Source organism: Phaenicophaeus curvirostris, chromosome 1, assembly GCF_032191515.1.
Source record: "Phaenicophaeus curvirostris isolate KB17595 chromosome 1, BPBGC_Pcur_1.0, whole genome shotgun sequence".
NCBI lineage: Eukaryota > Metazoa > Chordata > Aves > Cuculiformes > Cuculidae > Phaenicophaeus > Phaenicophaeus curvirostris.
The window spans coordinates 186566499-186588781 of NC_091392.1; the positions used below are offsets into that span (position 1 = coordinate 186566499).

Below are 22283 nucleotides of genomic sequence, written 5' to 3' on the forward strand. Positions count from 1 at the left end.
GCATCATAATAAGGCCCTGCATTTCTTGGCCTAATGCAGGTGGTGTTTCAAGTTTGGAGCACTTACCAGCAGGTGCTGTGGCAGTTTTTGGTGCTGGAAGTAAACTCCTACGTGGAGTTGCTATGCTGCTCGACCCCTGCATTGTGCTCTTGCTGCTCCCCTTGGGGACATCTTTAGAAGGTGCAGATGCCTTAGGAGTGGTTTGCTCTTCATTTCCAAAGCTGGAACCTGCAGGAGACAGAAATTGCTCTAATTATATGTTCATAAAAAATGTATGTGGCATACAGGCTGAGCTTGTATCAGCAATTATACTCTACAGAGTCATATCCTCATTGCAGCTTGGGCTAGGCAACATGGACTTTCTCCAATACAAATGGTTATGTAGAAATAAAGAGTTCCCAGCAACTTCAACACTAAATCTAGGTGGCTATTGGAGTCTGACTCTAACAAGAACTTAACAGTTGCTTTTGGGCTAGCTCCATAAAGGTATGTGGCAGCAAGGCTCATAAGCAAACAAAGGAATTTCTAACTACCTGAGTGGATGAGGTTTTGGCTTTGTAGCTGCTACAGGAGCCACATTATACAGTCACCCTGACAACTGGGTGTTGCTGATTGTCAGAGTAAGGGGGAATAGCAGCATTCAGTAGTGCAAGGCTCCGAATTCTCCTGTTCAGGAGGGATTTCCCTGAAACAGTCCCTCAGACCACACAGAGAAATTTGAATAATATGCAAAACATGCAAAATAATCTACCTTAACTCTCACATCCACTTGAATCATATTTTCATAATGGATTTAGGTTGTCAAGCTTTCCAATTACATTGAGCTATTTCAAAAGCTAAAATGGCTTTCCACCTGCATTTGCCATCTAGTGAATAAGGACATAGAATCATAAAATCGTTTGGGTTGGAAGGGACCTTAAAGATCATCTAGGTCCAACCTCCCTGCTATGGGCAGGGACACCTCCCACTAGACCAGGCTGCCCAAGGACCCATCCAACCTGGCCTTGAACACCTCCAGGGATGGGGCAGCCACAACTTCCCTGGGCAACCCGTGCCAGTGCTTCACCACCCTCATGGTGAAGAAGTTCCTCCTTATGTCTAGTATACCTCTGCCCCTCTCCAGTTTATAGCCATTGCCCCTAGTCCTATCACTACAAGCCTTTGCAAAAAATCCCTCTCCAGCTTTCTTGTAGCCCCTTCAGGTACTGGAAGGTCACTATAAGGTCTCCTCGGAGCCTTCTCTTCTCCAGATTGAACTAGCCCAACTCTCTCAGCCTGTCCTTATAGCAGAGGTGCTCCAGCCCTCTGATCATCTTTGTAGCCCTCCTCTGGACCTTTTCAAATAGCTCCCTATTCTTCTTATGTTGAAGATTCCAGAACTTGACACTGGACTCCAGATGAGGTCTCACAAGAGAGGAATAGAGTGGCAGAATCACCTCCCTCATCCTGCTGACCACGCTTCTTTTGATGTAGCCCAGGTTTGGCCTTCTGGGCTATAGGTGCGCACTGCCGGCTCACATTGAGCTTCTCATCCCCCAGCACCCCAACTCCTTCTTCTCAGGGCTGCTCTCAATCACATCATCCCCCATCCTGTACTGAAACAGCTGAATGCCCTGACCCAGGTGTAGGACCTTGCACTTGGCCTTGTTGAACCTCATGATGTTTGCACAGGTCCCCTTCTCCAGCCATAAGGAAATCCATATTTTCTTAACATTTGAAAAGGCAAAGTTGGAGTGTCTTCTTTATCTATTGTGTAGGAAGCCTAAGAGGAGCAAAAGATTACAGCACGTGTGGACTTGAACATTTGCAGAAGGATGAACATTTTGTTTGAAAAAAATCAGTGGAGATAGTGCAAGAAATACACAGGATTTAAGAAAAGGGCTATATTTTTTCATTTCAAAAAGATATAATACTATTTAGGTACTGCCTGCAGGAAAATGATAACATTATTTTAATAATAGGCACGTCCAAGTCTCCTGTATTTTTAAGATGTAGACTTTTCAAATGTGTGCAAGTAAAGGAGAGCTTTTTTTTTTTCCTTTCTTACTGAAAATCCACTAGAAAAATAGTGAAGGCTGGGAAATAAAATCCTCTTTTCTGATAAAGAAAAAGTATATCAATTTGTTCTGACAAAACAGCTTTAAGTTTTACTTTGTCTTTAAGGCTGTTTGCTGATAGGTCTTATTTTAAAGCACGTATCTGCAGTATACATGGATGTCTTTCTACAAACACATTTGACCTTTGTTCAGATAACATTAAAAATGTGAACAAAACAGTGTACTGTTCTCTGCACAGGAAAACCTGAAGCATTTGTCGTCTTTACAATCCTCTGCACAAAACAGCCCCTCAGTACATCAGGTCATTGCTTTATACCCAAACTACATGGGTGTTACCCCTGTGTAACAAACATTTAAGATTACATGCTGAATTATCTGCTGTCAAAACACTGCTGACTTCAGTAAAGTCATGTTAGCAGAAAATGCAGCCCAGCCTGGCCCAGTCTTCCCTACTGCTGTGCATGAGGACATCTCTACCAGATGCCAGGGGGATGTAACAGTGCGTGTGTCCTTCCTGGTCCATTTTCACCATGCTGTGGCTCCTGAAGTAGTCTCAGATGTGTGCTCACCCAGCAGGTTTGGGTAGCACCACTTTTAGAAAACTATTTTTTGACTCAGCTGTTACTTTAAAAGTGTCAGTTGAAGAAACACTGACCTTGAAGATGAAATTATTCATATTATTTGCAGAGAAATGCTGTTCAGGTGCTTTTTAATTGAAACCCTTTATTCTTTATTATGAAATGCAGTATATGGAGAATGTTTCACCTCAGAAATCTGGCTGAACAGAAGCGATTCCCGTGTTGAAGACTGAGATGCCCAAGAGAGTTGCACAACCTCTTATTAGAAAAAAAAAAAAAAAGTTTAAAAGCTTTTCTAGGAATTGAAGATGAAGTGCCTCCAGCTACAAACACTTCTATTGTCTAAACCACAGCATAATGGGTCTGCTAATTACAGAAATGAGTGGGCAGGAAAGCTGACAAACACAGCCTCATCAGATCCCCTGAATCAGAAATGCCTGGAGACAGCCGGCCACTCACCGCGTGCTGAGGTTGGACAAACACCAACAGGAGGAAAAAAAAACTGAAGAAAACAATATTCAGCTTTTGATCTTTTAATAAGAAAAAGACTCAAGGAGACAAGCTGTGGCACTGTGGCACTGGGTGCCTGTGGCAAGGTGTTGGGGTCAGCAGGGCAGCCTGTGTGAGGTGAAACCAGGGCTGCCCCATGCTGGGTGCAGCCAGTTCCACTAGGGTCTGATGGCCTCACTGAAGATCATGGCCGGGACCATCAGCCAAGCTGGAGGCATGTCTGGGAAGGTGTATTTAAGAAAGGGCAAAACATTGTCCTGCAGTGAGGAAAAAGCATGAGAATATGTCCTGTCAGCACTAGGGCTAGAGAAGAAGGAGAGGGAGGAGGTGTTCCCTGAAGCCCCTGCAGGACACCATGGTGAAGCAGGTATTTCCCTGCATCCTGTGGAGAGGACCATGGTGATGCAGATATCCACACTGCAGCCTGTGGAGCACCCCATAAAAGAGCCAGTGGACACGTCCTGAAGGAAGCTGCCAGGAGCAGGCTCCTGGCACAAGCTGTGGCCCCTGGAGAGGAGCTCACAAAGGAGCAGCTTTATCCCAAGGGACTGCAGAGCGTGGGAAGAACCTGTGCTGGGCTGGAGCAGGGGAAAAGTGTGAGGGGGAAGAAGCAGCAGATAGCAACTGTTATGGACTGAGTGCAACCCCATTCCCCATCCCCACTGTGCTGCTCATTGTAGAGGTGGGATGGAGGCAGAGGAATTGGGAAGGAAGAAAGGAAGTTGAGCCTGAGAAAAAGGAGAGGGAAGATGTTTTTTTTAGGGTTTTTTGGGTCTTTGTTTCTCACCATTTGACACTATTTTAACTGGAAATAGCTTAAATAATTTTCCCCAAGCCTGTTTTGCTTATGACAGTAACTGGTGAGTGTTCTTCCTGTCTTTATCTCTACCCATGAGTTTTTAAATCTTATTTTCTTCCCTGTCTCGTTGAGGAGGGGTAGTGAAAGAACAGCTGGGTGGGTGTCTGGCAGCCAGCCAAGCTCAACTCACCACAACAGCAATATCGATATATCTAAGATTTGCTGAGATGAGGTCAAAGTTCAACATAAGAGATAATATAATGTCTCCCTCTTTGCTATTGACTCAGAGGTAGAGTTTGGAAAGAGACAGTGAGGTACAACAACACGTGTACATATAATATTTCCCAAAAGGAATTGTTTTCTGCTTCCATGGGTATCATTAGGGCAGCATCTCATTCCCCAGGAGCACAACAAGGTGAACACCATCTTGCTACTCATGGTGTTGGATTCCACTTGTCTTTTCCAATAGCACCTGCCTTCCTAGAATATCGGTTCTTGTTTTTCAGTAAGAGCCTGTACAGCAACACCAGATGTGCAGTACATGAATAGTTTCCAGGTGATCACATCCTCTGTGGTAGAGTACCTTTTCCCTTCTACTCCTTTATTTCTGCATTTTATCTAAACCAGGATAGACTCCTTGCTTGCCTTTGAAGCACCTGGAAAGTCATTTGGGTGCTCCTACATAAAAAAACCCTGTATTTTTGCAGACTCTGTGCTCTATGAGGAACAGCACTGCTGACTTTGCAGAAGAGTATTTAACAGACTATTACTGATCCACTGGAGCTAAAGGCCTTCAGCCTCACTTTTATCATCTCCACAGTATAAGCCCCAAGGAATCCCACTCTCCTGCTTTTGAAAAAAACCACTCCGGAGAGGAAAATGTGTTTGAAGACTTGCAAGTACTTTGGAGACTCCCATCTGCACCTGCTCATGCCCTACACTGTTACGCCAATAAAGACATGCTTAAGTCAGGGCTGGCAACAGTAGGCAGTGTGTTCAAAGAAAACCATGACCAAAGTCCCACTGGCTCCCTGATGGCTTGAGCCACCCTCTCTCTATATGTTCCACCATCACCTTCACTATCTGGCTCTGCCCTACACCACCTCACTTCAGGGAGGTCCTCACCCTTAGAAAATGAAGGCTCTTTTGTATGTGTCACTAGGAGTTCATGCTTCTTGTATGTGTTCCTTCTCTGGAATTATTATAAAAAAATTACAAAAAGGCAAAGAAATATGATATAATATTACATACAACTGCAAAACCTGCAGAAGCATGCATGGGGAAGGATTCAGTGTTTGACAAGAAAGTAATTAGGCCATGTCGTGTGGGCAATTCTTCTTCTGAGAGGAGATCGTGATAGGAAGGGCTGTGTTCTGGAGCCCCACAGCACAGCTTTCCCTGCCTGCTATGAAGAGCAATAATGTCTCCTTCTTTTGGAGAACTTGTGTCCTTTCTAGAAAAACAGCTTGTCTGACAATGCCTAGGGGTCTCTGTTTTGCTGAGCAACAGATCCCAAAACAGTGTTAAAGCACAAGTGCAATTGTTTCTGTGGCTCCCTGCCTTGTGCGCTGCTATGTGAAACCTGTCAAAGTGGCGTAAGTTTTCAGCTCTTAATAGCAGGTCAAGCATCAGCTGCTCTGGCAGCAGGCTTGGAGCTGTTGGCTCCTGCTGCAGATGTAATCACACCCAAGACACTGGGAACGTGCTGGCATCCCTGAGCATTCACTGAAGCACAAACATTTACTGAGGGTAATAGCCAGTCCTTCCCATCTTGAGGATCCTTAGACACTACTTGACCGCATGCCTAGTTGTTGCAGTAGCGAATCCACTTAGCATTTCTAAAGCACTTTCCAGTCACAGAACTCAATGAGCTTTACAAATAATGAAGGAGTTGAGCTGCTTTCCAAACTCACAGAGCAAGTGAATAGCACAGACATAGAGAAAATGAGCAGGAAAACTTGATGATTAATAAGGTTGCAATTATTTTTTTTCATCTGCAAAACACTGGGTTGTGTTATTCCTGGATGTTACTAGGCTGCGCTTCTGTGCCCTAGTCTTCAAGCACAAAAACAAGCACAAAATGAAACTTAAATTCACTGCCATCGGTAATGGTCTGATAAGGAAAATACCTAAACTACTGCAACTAATCAGGTGACATTCAAAACAAAAACACTCAAGACACACTTTTCACTAAATTGGAACTCTTGCCCATCCTTAAATTAAGGTCCACTCTCTTTTTTTCCCCTGATTTTTACTGTAAGGTGGTAAGTAATTTTAATAGATCGATTACCAAAAATGCACTGTGTCAGCTTCGCTTTGTATTTCACTATTTTAAAGGTTACTGCTTTAAAGTCCAATGCTGTATATTTCAATGTACAACATTTTGCAGTGTAATTATCAAGAAACAGAATTGAAAGTACAGCTTTGCAGCTGCAGCAGAAGCTCTTGATCAAGCAATATAGTGTGATCATTAGTCCTGAGGGGTTACCATGCTATTATGATTTTATGATACTAGATAAGATCACCTCTTCAAGCTAACCTTTCTTAAGTCAACTGGCAGCTGCACTGCCAGGGCAACACTGGCGACTCTACTCAGGGCATGATGGCCTTGCAGACATGGCTTTTAGTTGGGGCTTGGTCTATCAGACTGAATCTGCACTGCTAGATAAAAGCTGACCAAATGGTGTAGGCTGACACATCCTCACACCACCTAGGCTAACTGTAGTAGCTTTTCTTGAGAGTTAGAGCAGCTCAAACCACAGCCATATTGTGAAGAATAGGATAAGGGATCAGGAGACTGGGCTTAGCCTGGCTTCCAGGCTCACCCCTGCTTCCCAGCATAGCTGGATTTGCCCACAAGCAGCATCCGCCGACCTGGGCTGTGTGTGTTCCCAGTCTGTGGCCTGTTACCCTTGCCTGTAATTAAGTGGATTTAAGAGAAGTGGAGATGTTTCATCTGCCAAGTGTTAGAATATAGAAAATATCTGGGGCTCTGCTGACATGTAATAACTTGTCATGACTTGGTAAGTTGATTGTATATTCCTTTTTTGGATCTGAACATTTGACTAGAGTTTTCAGTTTTAGACAGATCACAGTTTGAATCTAAAGACTTCCCAAAACTTAGCCCCACCTCCCTTAATCAAAATGTATTTGAAGAGTTGTCTGTTTGTAAAGCTGATGAAAGACCAACCTGGAAAAAATATTTTGTCTTGAGTTAGTTATAGTAGTTATATTTACATGAATAAATATTCATCCTTAATTTTGTTCTTCCACCATAAATATCTTCCTCATTGGACAGAAGGTAAAAGAACAATATTTCATAATAATTCTGCACTGATATTTGTGGATTAAATCCTATTGCTGCCAGTATGCAGCAATGTGGTAGAAACAGTCAAACTTCATGGCACTTCTGCAATTAACTCAGTATAAACAAACAAATCTGATAATCTAATTCTGTATATTCACATCGAACTTAAACTCCTTCCTTTATATGTTTTAAGGTTTTTGATTACCGTATTGGGTTTGTGTAACAAGATTTTGGTTGCCGCAGAGCTGCAAGGGTCGCTTTTGTGAGAAGCTGCTAGAAGAAGCAGGAGATGCTCCAGGTGCCCTGCAATCCCATGGAGGCTTTTTGGTGGATCAGTTATCCACCTTCAGCCCATGGAGGACCCCAGGCTGGAGTAGGCAGATGCCCAAAGGAGATTGTGACCCCATGGGAAGCCCATGCTGGAGCAGGTTCTCTGGCAGGACCTGTGACCTGGTGGGGACCCAGGCTGGAGTAGTCTGTTCCTGAAGGACTGCAACCCGTGGAAAATCCACACTGGAGCAGTTAATGAAGAACTGCAGCCCATGCGAGGTACTCAAGTTTGTGAAGGATTGTCTCCTGTGGGAGGGACGCCATGCTGGAGCAAGAAAGAATGTTTACAGGAAGAAGCAGCAGAGACAACATGTAATCAGAGTTTTTGAATCCTAGATTAATTTTTGTGGCAAGGACCCTTCTTCAGTGTCCTTCACCCATAATAGATACTAGAAACAGCCTTATGCTGATGCACCTCCTTGTATCAGTACTAACTTATTTATCTCACCTAACCAATTACAATACATATTTTAGGATCCCGTTAAATTGATTTTTTACTTGAGTGGAGTTACATGCTGCTCCCTACTGATGTATTATAAGCTTCACAGGGCAAGGTGAAAATTTCACCATGAAGTAAAATTTCCGTATGTATTAGTGGGCATTGTAGGCATCTGGCTGACTATGGCACACTTCGGATCGCATCACACATTTTATTCGGGCTCTTGTGAAATGTTACAGCTCTACCAGGCAGGATGAGCATTTCATTATGTAATAAAGTCTCATTGTATGTCAGTGGTAGCTTTGTCTACCACTGGTGAATTTTACAGCTGCTTGGCTAGCTGAGCTCATTTGCATAGCCAACTAATTAAAGCCCCATAGGGCATAAAGGGAAGACAGCATAGTATTTTGCTGATCAGTCATGATGTTTGTCAGGAAGGATAACATAAGGTTATTGGAATCTTGCCAAAGACACCTTGACTAAGCAGACATTTTAAAATGATCCTGAGAGATCACTGTGTATCCACCTCCTGAAAGTGACATCTCTTGGCACAACTTGGAGCTGAATTATCAAAGGTCATTCATGACCATGTCTTCCCTCATTCAGTGTATGACTCTGATGACAGTGACAAGAAACATCTCACATCATGAATACACTGCTGAAGTGTCCCGTTTGGTATCCTGAGGAGCTGAGGCAGTAAGACTATGGGCAATGTACTGGGCAATGTTTGCTTCTCTAAAGGAGAAGAGAGAAACGTATCTGCTCTAAGCTTCTCCTAGACATGCAGCTAAGATTTCTACCAGATCAGATTAGAGTAACCTGATCTATTGTATAATTACTGAAGCTTATGAGTTAGGTGTAGGAAGGACTGGTTCTCAACACCTGAGGGACACTTGAAGGCAAGCCAGTACTCATAGCGGTTTTCGAAGCTCTACTTGCTGACATGAGTTTAGAAAAACATATTGCATATCAGTTTAAATTTCTCTCAGCAGGCTCATTTTGGCAGAGAAAATAATTAGCTGTATCCAAGCAACAGACTTTTAAAGATCTCATGTTCAGTAAATTTACAGCAATGAATTGTTATTGAAGGCTGAATTTGTAAGAAATACTGTATTTGATACTAGTGAGGGCAACTGGAGTGTTGTCTTCAAGGCAAACCATCTTTGACTTAGGATGAGTGCTTTAGAAAAATTCTTCTCACTATACTAAGCAAAAAGTACATGAAGTAAAACAGGAGCAGAGTTTTACTTCAGGTATTTGTTGGGCAGAGCCATACACTGTCTTAAAGAAAAGATGGATGAATACAGGTCCAAGGGACACTTTTCCTCCTTGTTACCCAGCAGCATAGTCTTCTGCATCACAATAATTCCCAGGCATTGTTGAAACCACACCAACAATTGATGGCATTTTCATCAAGGACACATCTCTGTTCCAACGTCTACAGCTGCTAGAATGGCCTCTGGGATCATCAGTGGTTGCCCAAAAGTTAGAACACCAGAAAGAAGATGCAGATAACATCCGTTGTCTACTAGCACTTGAAGCATAAATGGCATGTATCAACCTACTTAGGGGTGAATTTTCTGGAGTAGGAGGATTATGATGTTCCTCGGTAGTACTTCAGTATCCGCATTCACATTTCTAGAAACATCAGTTTTTTAAGATGACTTGTGCTCATGACCATCTGCTCTAATGGCACCATGCCTACTTATGAACTGGCATGCCAGTTTTAACAGGGCACAGGCACCCATGAAACATAGGATTAGAAGTGACATCTGCTCTGCAAGTTCTTCCTAATGGCAAGAAATGCCAAATAAGAGCCACATGCCTTTTTATTAGGAATGACATCTGTTGACACTCACAGCATTATATCATCAACAAATGCCTCTTTCCTGGAATTGCTGCTTCTAATTTGCTTGAGGACTGATTTGGAGGGCCATATTTGGACACTTAAAGGGATATAAACCTTGGTAAAAGTGTTAATGACATTCCAGTGGTGTTGATGAATTTCTATCAGCTTTAGTAGTCTGTACTGGATGCCACAGCTCACCGGGCTAGGAGATCTTAAGCAATGCCCTAACAATTTTGAGTGCTTAAAGTCTGGTAGCATTCAGTCCTCCTCCTGCCACAATAACTTGTGCTACAGTTTATGTGGTATTATTTTAGATAGGGGAGCTACTAAATGTGTTTGCCTCCTTCCTTGGCATAACAATGACTTCAGAGCATGCAATATGTGCTAAGCTGGGGAGATGTCACACTGAAACCTCAAGGATGGAAGAGCCCTAGAGAGTCTCCAGTTAGTCACTAATTAATTGCATTTTATGAGCTCACGCACAGATCCTCAAAGCTGCTTAGGAACTTAACTCCTATTTCATTTCACATTCAAATTCCACTCACACTACTTATCACTATCTCAGCCCTAAAGCAGTTTCAAACCAACAGATGTCTCTATTTCATAGGATGAAGGATACAATCAGCTGAGCAGAAGCCCACACAAATGCTGAGCAGTGCTTTGGTTGGAGGAGAAGGGTGGTGCCAGGCACCAAAGCTGCACTGCGCTTTGGAGATAGAGAGACATTCAAGCTGTTCAGAGCAGCCATTCACCGTGCTCAGATCATGTTCATTCTCTTGGACAACATGCTGTTCAAGAAATTTTTTTTCCCATGTTTTATAGAATAGCTTGGGTTAGCCTGGCTGACCGGGGTATCATCTGAGCCTCCTTCTCCCTCGCCCCTGAAGGACACCAGACCCAGCAATCAATCACTGCAACAACTGCCCCTGGGATGTAGGAGAGTCTCCACTGCTGGAAGTTTTCAAGATGAGATTGGACAGGGCTCTAGATAATCTCATCTAGGCTCCCTTTTGAACAAAACGCTGGAAAATGATCTTTCAAGCTTCCTTTCAACCGAGGCTATTTTATGATTCTAAGAAAGGGGAATAACAAATGAAGAACCTCAGTTTCGAATATCAGGCTTAAAACAAGGACTACACACCACTATGTTCTCAGACAGTTGTAACACAAATGATGCCATTTATGGTCTAGACATATTTCTTAGTGGGTTTGCAAACATAAAAAGTCTGATACCAGTCTGATTACTTAGAAAATGGAAATCTACACTTCAGAGAACAAACACAGCCTGGGCAGCCAGGTGTGAAATTTCTTGTCTGACCGTAGTGCTCCAGTGCTTTTGCAGCATCAGGAAGTCTTCTCCAAGCAAGTGGCTTTTGTGGGCTTGAACCTTATTATACCATGACATCATGATATCTGCTACTTTCATATGGATGTTATAGCTACTCTTAAATAAAAGGTTGTTGAGTTGAAAGCTTTTTAAGGTGTCAGAGGTGATTTGTGTGTGGAATTTTTACTTCAAGAGGTTAATGAATACACCCAGGGGAACTGGCAATAATATCACAATTCTCTGGTCTAGAACAAGTTGCTTGGATTACACAGGTACTAAATAGGTCACTAATCCATTCCCGGTCTTCTGCATCGATGGGCAAGTTTCTGCCAGGCTGGACCCATGACTGCAACATCCATCTTGACATGATATAATACTGTCACGTGCAGGTAAAAACTTTTTTAGAGTTAGAAAATGACACTGTTACTAAAATGACAGGTAAACTTGATTAAGATAATGACATTCTAAAACACCATGTTTGTATATAAAACACATCTCCGGTCTTCTTCACCAAGCACTCAGCCCCAGTAATTTTATGATTCTTCTTTTTTAAGCAAGCAAATCCACCTCCTGTCAACACTCCTAAGTGGAGCACCACTACTCTTTTATGTTCAAACAATACTTAAAGGCCTCTCTGAAAATAACTTGGATGGTTAACTTGTTAGTGAGTTAACTTGTTAGGACAACGTCAGGCGCAGCCAACAAAGGACCTTCCACGCAAACTACAAGATGTCTTATTTGAGGAAAAAATTTTTCAAAACCTCAGAACCAGTAGGAAAGCAGGTTCATGGTTTGTAATGAAATTAGGATGTGTATCATCCTTCTTTGCCAACAGCACTCAGACAATCACTGTAAAGAAGCACAATGAAATGGCATTTCATCAGATACACCAAACTGTCCTCAGGCAAGGTCTCAAATTATTTCAATGGAAGATACATGTCCCACCTAGTCTTTATGCAGCAAACAAAACTACGTGAGGTGCATATGGCTTGAAAGCTACAGATAACATGAAGTTTGAGTCATTGTAGGTGCCCAGCAAAAATACTCAGTAGTCAGAAAGGCAAATTCTGCTGCTTTGAGTCTGCGCCTGCCACACCACAGTTGTGGTTTCAGGAGGAAAGCAGAAGGGTGAGCATGTGCCACCCAGACACCCCTAAGGGTCTGTAACTGAACCAAGGGCAGAGATCTTTTCCAACAGCCTATGCTTACAATATCTACTAATAGCCTCACGAAGACCCTCTTTTCGCAAACTTCACAAGAGGAGAATGTGACTATGTAGATTGGGGTGTCTTGCACCTAGCCTGGCTGGACTGACCTTATGCTCCTGCAAGGCTGTTCCAGCTCTATTGAAAGGATCCATAGTGTCCCTTGGAGCTGGCTGTTTAAAAGTAACTACAAGGATTTACACAAATCTGAATACCAAAATTGTTGAAGCTTTGCTGGGAACAACACATTAGAAACCCTGAGATTTCTAGAGCCCATGGCTAGGACATGAAAGACTCAGATAATTTCAAATTAGGTAATGAAATAGTAAGCAGAACAAATTTTTCACATAGTCTGTCACAGCCAAACCATGAAGCCCCACTAGGACCGTTCAGTGCTTCCAGGACTTTTAAGGTTTTGGGTATTTGATTGGGGAAGGAAGAGCTTACTTTATTTTGAAAAAAATCTCTATTTATAAGATCATGTTTCTAAATCCATTGCTTTCAAAAAGCAAGGTTCTAGTGTCACAAGGAGGCCTAATTACCTCAAAGATAATTTCACTTGCCCATCTCTGGCATGTGAAGACTAAAGTGCAGGATTAAACCAGAAACATCATATTAATTTCAACTCTGTATAAATCATTCTGTAGTTAGGGTCTGTAAAGGACTACTTAAATGAAAGCTTTTTATTCATACATTAAGTACAGGCAGTTTTGAAGTTGGAGATCTTCTCATTTTGTATAATTTTAAATCCTAACTTTTTTTTTTTAAGACACCTGCAATTATTAACAGGATCAAGAGAGGTTATGTGTAGAGGGGTAGGGGTGAGTGAGTTTAAAGGGATTTAATTATTTTAAAGACTTTAAAGTACAGTCAGAAGTATGATCTGCAGTGTTTTATGCCAAAACAAATAATGTCCTTTTGTATTGCAAGCACATTTAGTTAACTGTGTGTGTATCATATAAGCACAGAAATGCTAAACCAGAGCACTGTCTATGGGAAAAAATGTAATTCAGGTGCTCTCCATAGCACCTCAGTTTGCAGGAAGCCCCTGTGCTCTTGACGAGGAGTTGGATAGCTCTTACCATTGCTAACAAATGGCAGAGAACTCAGGAGAATGTAAGTGGCAGATCTGCCTTGGGGACTCTCCTATGTTGCTTTGCTGGCTCTACAATTTCCTCCTCCTCCCCAGCAGCAGAACCTGACAGGCTCACCACATGCCCTTGGTGTTACATTCCTGGGCCCTTAAGGCAGCTGATTATGTGAAAAATCTCAGCTCCTATTACTGTAAAAGAAACTTTGACTCTTTCTCTTGTTTTTTTTTTGGTTTTTTTTGTTTCTTGGTTCTTTTTTTTTGTTGTTTTTTTTTTTTGCTTTTTTTTTTGTTTGTTTGTTTTTTATCTTCTTCAGCACAGAAACGTAGCCTGAGAGCATCTCCAAGATCATTCTTCTAAGGAAATATTCTAGGCTTTTTGAAAGTTCACAAACACTGATATCACATTACACTACTGTGATAGTGCAAGTTACAGGTGCATTTGCTCTGAGTGCTTAAAAAGCTCCTCCTTTTCTCAGTTAAACACAAAGATCTCAGGCCATTTGAGTCGTAGCCCCGAACAATTAAACATGTCAATAGTAGCACAGCTTTGGAGCAATGATACTGAAGACAAAGAAGGAGGTTCTAAGAGGAGACAGAGCATGTTTCCTACTGCAGAAAGGTTAATGTTGGCTAAAACTCCCTGTGTTTCCTTTGTAACCTCCTTCAGATCCAATAGAGAAGAATATGCACCAAGCCTGTCTTTGTCTCCCTCCAAACTTTGCAAGTCCCACGGATGGAGGAGAGAGGGCAAGGTATTGCAGTTATTTGCAGAAAGGATATGACTCCATCAAAATGAGAAAATGTGCGTGTAAGACCTGATTTTACCAGGACCTAGTTATAATAAAGGCACCTTTTATTTCACCCGTGGTAATTTTGGTAGTCAGCAGAGAGTCACACGAGTGTTTTACATGCTGGTGGAAAAAAGGGAGTGAGAGCTGCTGTTCACTACCTGAATTCTCCAAACAGCCTTTAAGGAAAAATGGTCCAGCCTATCCCAGCCTTACACCCCATATTCCCAATCCTGCCTGGAAGTGAGGAAAGGATGCAGGCTTACTGGAATAATGAACTACAACTACTGCCCAAAAATAAGGTGAACTCACAGCCCCTCTCCTCATCTTTTGTCCCCTTTGCCATCTTTTCTTTGTGACCTAGGTGACAGCAGATCATGAATGTGACATAACTAATTATGTTACAAGTTTCAACTGGTGCTCTCCATTTCTTTCCCTAAAAAGGAAACAAAGAGCTTGCAGTATGATCCCACAGTCAGTGTTCTGTAGTCACGATTACAAGGTGTCTTCCACAGAGATTCAGGCTACAGGTTATTTGCTATCAAGATTTTTCATCACATTGAAAAATGGAACTAAGTATGTGATGATTACTAAGACAGTAGTTTGTATTAGAGGTAAATCCTGGGCATGCGTCCTAGCTTCTCCAGTATAATTTTGTCAATGCTCTTATTTCAGCAAGAGAGTTATGAAGATTAATTAATTGTAAATTGCTTGGGATGAAAGGTATTAGGTAAATATTAGATACTGTGATAAAAAAAATGTATCTGCAGATGAGGTGAGGTTTATCTGCTTTCATTTGTGTTCATATAATTCTGGTAAATGTGAGAAATCTTTGTTAAAAGCCACCTCCAATCAAGCTGCTGGTGCCTGCAGTGCAACATCACAGTAGTTGTTCATTAATGAAACCCACCTTTAACTTGACAGCTTTCATTTTAGAACACTGTGGCAACCACTGCTGTTTGCCTACAGGAGGAAAGATGTGCTAAGTAATGAGGAATTCATGGGTGTAAATATGAAGGGAATAAATTGCGCTTTAAAATATTTATAAAATGCTACTGGGGATCTATTTAGAATTTTCAAAGCAAAATATCTAGCAAGTTATACTTACTCTAACAGTGGTGAAAAAAGAAATTCTATTACATACACACATACACATGCATAAAAAATCCATGCACACACTACTTTTTTTAAAACAATTGGAAACTTTGAAAATGAAAATTATTTGTACAAGGGATTTAAGAAGAAATATATGACGCACAACAGGAGTACTGGGTCCAGTAGCAGTGCTGCACTGTATTCTTACTGATCTAATAAGCAAGCCTGAGTTTATTGCAGTATTATTTCAGCAGAAAGATTTTAAGAGAGAGAACATGGAAGCTGCCAGAGTAGATTTTCAGGTGGAATTTGAGACCTGAGACACCGGGCAGCGCAACAGTGAAAGCTGCATTTATTTTGAGTAATCCATCTAGAACTCAAACTATGGAATCACCCTTTTCTGACCCATATTTCCCAAACCCCATGCTGTTTCCCTAAAAGCAAAGCTGCTAATGGGTTCCCAGTGGGTGGGGGGGCATTTACACTACACACAGGAACTCTTTCACATTACAAAAAAGCAGATGCTTGACATACAAATGACCTCTGATATGCTAAGCATGAACATTCACATGTTACTGCAGCAAAGCAGTTTCTTGCAAATGGCTGGGTGTGAAAGTAAGGAAGAATGCCCTCCCCTGCCAGGGCTGAGCTGAATTTGGGCTGTGGGTCTATGAGTACTGCTAATTGGAGAGTTCACTCTCTCCTTATTTTTTTAAAAGGAAAATGTAATCTGGGGTTATATACTCTTGAAAATTTTGCAGGCCAAAAGGTTTGTGCATATTGTGATTGCAACCTTCCAGTACGTGAAGGTGTACATGAAAGCTAGGGAGGGACTTCTTACAAAGGTAAGAAGTTTCGCAAAGGTAATAAGTTTTACAAAGGTAAGAAGAATTCTTACAAAGGTAAGAAGTTTTTCTTACAAAAGTGATAGGACTAGGGGAATGGCTTTAAATTGGAGAGGGGAAGATTTAGACTAGACATAAGGAGGAAATTCTTCACAACAAGAGTGGTGAGGCACTGGCACAGGTTGCCCAGGGAAGACGTAGATGACCCCATCTCTGGAGCTGTTTAAGGCCAGGTTGGATCAGGTTGCCTTGGGCAGCCTGATCTGGTGGGAGGTGTCCCTGCCCATGGCAGGGGGATTGGAACTGGATGATCTTTAAAGTCCCTTCCAACTCAGACCATTCTATGATTCTACGATTATATCCTTATAGACAAGAAGCTACTCTTGTCCAAATATGAGATTGGCTAACTTATTCACTACCAGCTGCCCAGGCTTTTGCCGAAGGACAGATTTTCTTGGCAGTGTTGGTTTCAGACCTAACTGTGCCTGAACAGTCATGTCTCAGCACACAGAGAGAAGCCACTGTGTCTGGTGTCCTTCCCTACACAGTATTACAGTCTTCTGGAGTTAATGGACAGTGAAACAATAGTGGAACAGGGAGGAAAGGAAGGCTCACCCTTTGGGCATACTTCTGATACTCCCTGTGACGGATTGCATCTGCTTTATCTGCTCACAGTTTACTGTGCACTTCATGCCCGACAACTTTGTGTGGTTTGGTAGCAAAGAAGGTGGCTGCTGTTGACCTGGGAGAGGCAAAAGCAATCCTCCTGTGAAAGAAGAGTCATTTCTATGGAAATGCAAGAAAAGAAGAGTGACAACCTGTCTTTGGAGACCCTGAGAGAATCCTGAGAAAACCAGGGGGAAGTGACACTGCCAGGCCTCAGAGATGACTATGTCCCCACATTGAGGGGAGCTGGCAGACCTCACAAAGTCATCAAAAATAGCAGCACCAAGACAGACAGGGACCCGTTTGCAAGGACCAGTGAATAAGGAGTTGTATCTATTAATGCCCCACTGTTTGAACCTCTCTCAAATGGTATTGTTCCTAGTTTGAGTTCTAACAAACCTAATTTAATGATCCAACATGTGTCAAATGGTTCAGAAGTTGTGGGCAGCACACTGTCAAACTAATGGTCTTGTTGGGCACTGCCAGCTCCTTCAAGTGTGACCTGAATTCACTAAGGAGCTGCCAAACCCAAGATGAAGAACGAACTGGTAGGATACAGTGCATGGATCACCATACCAACTTCAGATATTTGGTGTTTAACATAATGCTGTGAACAAGTATTTAAAGAATTCCAATACTTAATGGTCAGCAACACAACTCCAGATATTTTTTTTTTTTTCATTACTGGGAATTGCAAAGAAAAGAGCAAGAAACAGTACTAGCCGTGCAGGACACACATGGGGATAATATTTTCTATTTTAGACCATATGACTCTTAAGCAAAGTATAACCATTATTAGAAATTAAGATCCACTCCACTTGGATCCTAAGCTCAAAAATAGTCAGTGCCTTGTCAGCAGCTGGGAAGAAACTAACAGCTTCCACTTTTATAAGTGACATTGTTTTTTCTTCTGGATTTACATAACACAGTTTCATGAACTTCCTCTGGAGTTTGTTTTGGGTCTTGTTTTCTTGTTTATACAATGACAAGACAATGGAAAGCTTGAAAAACATACTGACTCTTTCATATTAGCCAACATACCAGATATTGCTGGTTTCTCTGGAAGTTTTGTGATTTTGTTAAATACATAATAAAATTTTAACTGTTACACACCAGACAAGGTTTTTAGCACTTTTATGTTCTCTGGAATTGAGAAAAAGAAGAAAAGTTTTAACAAAGTGTTCCTGTGAGTTTGGAAAAGTAAGAGATTCTTCTAAAAAACCTCTAAATTACATTAATTTGGGGAAAAGTCCTTTATGAATTTTTCACTGGTTCTTGCCAGCAGAATATAGAGAATTGCAACAAATCAAAGAAGTTTTTGCTCTTTGGGTGATCTGGAAGATCACTTCTGTTTAACAATGTCACCATCATCACCAGCTTCTGCCCATCTACTTATTTTTCCAGCAAGTTGTTTCATGAATAGAAAGAATAATGAAATCTTGTTTCCTTTGAATCTGTGTGCTTTATATATCTCCACTGCCTTGATGACAGCACATCCAGTTACCAGTTATTCCCATCACAAGGCTTCCAGCTCCCCATTGGATACGCTGTGAGCTCCTGCCATGGTACCCTTAGATCCACTTTGTGCTTGCAGTCTCAGTGTGCCCCTTCTGAAAAAGCTTCATAAATAACACAGAGGACCTTAATTGCACTTGCACAGCTTTTAACTGTTACACATGCTCTGGTGTTCTTGCAGGTTTTGTGTCAACTGGCCAAAGAGATGCTGTACCACTGAGCTTGCAATATAGGATTTTTCTTAGTGGCAAGCACTTATTTTTGATATTTCACCTTTAGCAAGCCACTAATTCTTATGAAACCATTAGTATCTGGAGTGGGTTATGCTCTCAGAACAGTTCAAAATGCTGGAGAGATGGAGAAACTGCAGTTTATTAATTCAAGACTAACCCCACTGGATTACACAAATCTTGTTTCCATGAGAAAACATGAAAAAAAGAAAAAAAAAACTGAGAGAGAAAATCCAAACACTTAGTGCATTATGTTAACGTTTATAAATGGAATATCTCCTGGAAAAAGAAGGATAGCTTTCAGGGCACAAGGGAAGAAGGAAAATCCCTTTGCTGTCTCTGTCAAAATGTCTGCAATAATACTGGAAAGGAAGCCCGGGTCTAAGCTTTCCAACTGGTGAGCTGTGGGAAGCCTCTCTAATGCCATACGGATGCTCCAATTTATGCAGCAGTACAGTCCTAAATTAGGAGGTTTGACAATAAATTAATCTGTCATACATTTGCTACTGAAAGAAGTATTTTAAAGGAATATATTATTAACTTAAATGTTACATGAGCCCTTCAAAAGCTAAGACTCTGTGTGGATTACTGTAGTGGGAGTGCTTTCAGGCTATTCTTAATACATATTATTAATTTAAAGACTCACGAATGCCTTCAATGTGATTATGTCCCAAAATCAACCTCTATTGAATGTGTCAAAGTTGTTGTCAGACCCTTTATGTGGTGGAACAACTACTTCTGAAAGCCTGACTGTTTTTCAGAAGGTAAATGCATGAGTCTCTTACTTGGATTACTTAAGCCTCGAGGCCTGGATTCCCCAGAGACTCACTTCACAAAACCAGGACCACCCAGCATCCCACATTACACATAAGCAAACACAGACTTGCATACAAAGAACTCATGGAGAGTCATGTTTTCCATTTGCCACCCAGAAGCAGAAAGAAGTCCATTAAGAGCTGGGGAAGATATGCTGACAGATTCTTCTTCCCAGGCCCTTCCAAAGTGCCAAATGAGCATTTGGGTCCGCTGGTACTGGGGAAATCACCAGTGGGTTTAGAGCATAGCAAGCTAATATCCCTGCTGTCCACAGCCTGGATAGCAGTAGGTGGGCACCTACAGCACAGTGTTACTGGGTCACCCCAAGGGGTAGATGATACCATGAAGATCCTTGTCAACTCATAAGGGATAGAGTCATATGCTGGTTACCGTGGAATGCTAACAGCCATGGCTTAGCCAAGCAATCACAGCAGCAGAGACTTGCTGGTGCATAAGCACTGTCCTCCACATGGTCCAGATCAGATAAGACACTAAGTCACCTATTAATTATATGAACAACGACTATCAACTATATTTAATGCAAAACCGGCATCTGCCAACTGCTAATAGCCTTCAAGATAAAAGTTCTCTTCATTTATGGCTTCTCTTACTGCAAACATTTAATTGCTTGCGCATCAAGCAGTTTTGAAAATGTGGCAATTTATATAAGATCTTTTAAGTATGTATAAATATTCTCTAGCAGGGCTTACAGGATGCCTTGAAACAATTCAGAGTCACAATATGAAACAGAGATAGAAAATAGTCACAATTACAGCTTGCAACAATGACAATGACAATTGTTAGAAAACTGTGCAGAAATATCTGTGTCATAGTTTTAAATAGAAGTGCTCAAAGGTAGCAAACACTTCAGTAAGAAACAAAGCCAAACTATGAGAGCTCTTGAGTTTGTACAGCCCTTAGCACAATGAAGCTGAACCTGATTGTGGTCCTTTCCTGTCACTACAGTATCGGTGCAGGGCAATAATAAGTAATAATTGAATCTTTTTAGAACATCAAGCCCTTTCTTTGGGGTGGTCACTTAAAAACAAAACATCATCCCTGTTGTCAGACAATACATTCATCTAACCGCTTTTTCTGTTTTTACTTATGATCAGCAGCAGAGGCTGAGGAAATAGGCACAGAAACAGAGACCTCCTCCCATGGCTTTTCCAGCCTTAAAAGCATGGTGAATTGTGAGCTTCTGAGCTCATGGTTCTTCCTGTAGGCAAAGTAGCCCTCAGTGGCTTTCTCCTCTATATGCACTTCTCTGGTCTTTGCTTATGGCCACGTAACCTCTTGGCATGCACCTCAGCAGTGCCTCTCTTTAGCTCCTTTTTTTTTTTTTTTTCACCTCTGTATCCCCATTTTTGCATTTCTGAAGTTCCTGCCATTTCAGTGTACAACCATCATGCTTCCAACAAGGCATACACGTGACTGGGTTCAACAGAAGATTGCTGAAGGTGGATGCAGGCTGGCAGCCACTGCACAAGCCTGCCCAGGCAGTTCTGCGGGTGGTGCTCCCACACCCAGCGGCACGACTGTGGCTCTTTGCCTGCCCACTGCTGACGCCCATCCCCAGAGCTTGCCCTGCTATTTCTCCACCTTCCTACTTCCCACCTTTCATCATTGGATGTATTTTTCTGACACTGAGGTTAGCTCAAGTCCCCCAGTTTGGAGCATGATGGGGTTGGTTCCTCAGAAAGTAATAAGCTTTGGAAAACAAATCCTTGAGTAGGATCCCAAGTGAGTAGCTAAACTATATCTAGGCATTTCCAAAGATGCCTGCCAAAGCATACATTCAATGCACACACAATACAGAAGTATTTGACTTATATTCAGCTCCTCCTTGCATTTTCATCCCCATGCACTGTTTCTTCTGCTAGAAAAGATACTTGGCTTCCAGACGGCTGGAGCAAGTCCAATGCAAAGACCAAGCCTGAACGACCAGAAAAGACTTTTGATAGAGACAAAACGGGTGGTTTCCACTGACTTTCTTTTTTCCTTCCTCTTCTCCTCTCTTGGTGTGAAGGCATATGTGAGTCATGGAGAGGTGCTAAGTGTAAGGAATGAGTCATTCGCTATCCTCACTGTGCCCTGTTCTGTGTAGATTTCAGGCACAGAGAAGACAAATAGATCTTTACATTGGAAATGGCCTGGGAACCAACCTGAGAAGAACCACACAAATCACTTGTATACACAGAGCCAGTTGTGGAGAAATACATTTCTTGCAGATCCTTAGTTTCTTATCGACTTGTACACATCGGTGTTCATCAGCAGTTGACACCGAAAGCTTTATTGTAAGCCTTGCCTCCAAGCAAAATTGTTTGTAAAAACAATTGAATTCAGGCTCGACCTCACATGCCTTTTTAGTATATTTTCCATTACAGTAATTGATTTTCATTTTTTCAGCCATAGTGCTTACTATACTTTTGGCAATCGCTTGGTTCCCATCTGAACCCGAGGGGATCTATTAGCAATTTACCTCTATTGCCACTAGAGGTCAGCCACTATCCTGACAACATAGAGTCAAGGCAAAGTAAAATTCATCCTTACGTTCTCTGAGATCACATCTTCCAAAACCAAAATAGAGCCTAAGAGAAGACTTGAGATGCTAGTTTACATGAGGTAGAGCACGGCCTGGGAATAAACACAGGATTATTTGTTTTCCTGCAGTGTGGTCAATCCTGGTTTTTCTACTTTATTCTGTCGGTGTATCTGTAATTCTGCTAAATTAATTATTGATAACTTTGGGAAAACATTTAGATCAAATTCAGACCACCTACTCTGCTTGCCTAGCCAATGGGATAAGAAAAGAATAAACACAGCAAAAGTGC

General features: G+C 41.8%; 2 protein-coding genes across 4 annotated transcripts in view; one reads left to right on the forward strand and one right to left on the reverse strand.

Annotated features, from left to right (window-relative positions):
- Window positions 1-22283, reverse strand: part of MTUS2 (microtubule associated scaffold protein 2) — a 738607-nt gene that overhangs the window by 509461 nt on the left and 206863 nt on the right. For all 3 annotated transcript variants that reach the window (XR_011339664.1, XM_069882854.1, XM_069882861.1), the window contains one exon: window positions 67-228. Coding sequence is in view for 2 of the 3 variants with exons in the window: in XM_069882854.1 (XP_069738955.1) it covers window positions 67-228 (162 nt within the window). In the remaining variant the exon portion in view is untranslated. The remainder of the gene's footprint in view (window positions 1-66; window positions 229-22283) is intronic.
- Window positions 1-22283, forward strand: part of SLC7A1 (solute carrier family 7 member 1) — a 214431-nt gene that overhangs the window by 132180 nt on the left and 59968 nt on the right. The window lies entirely within an intron of this gene.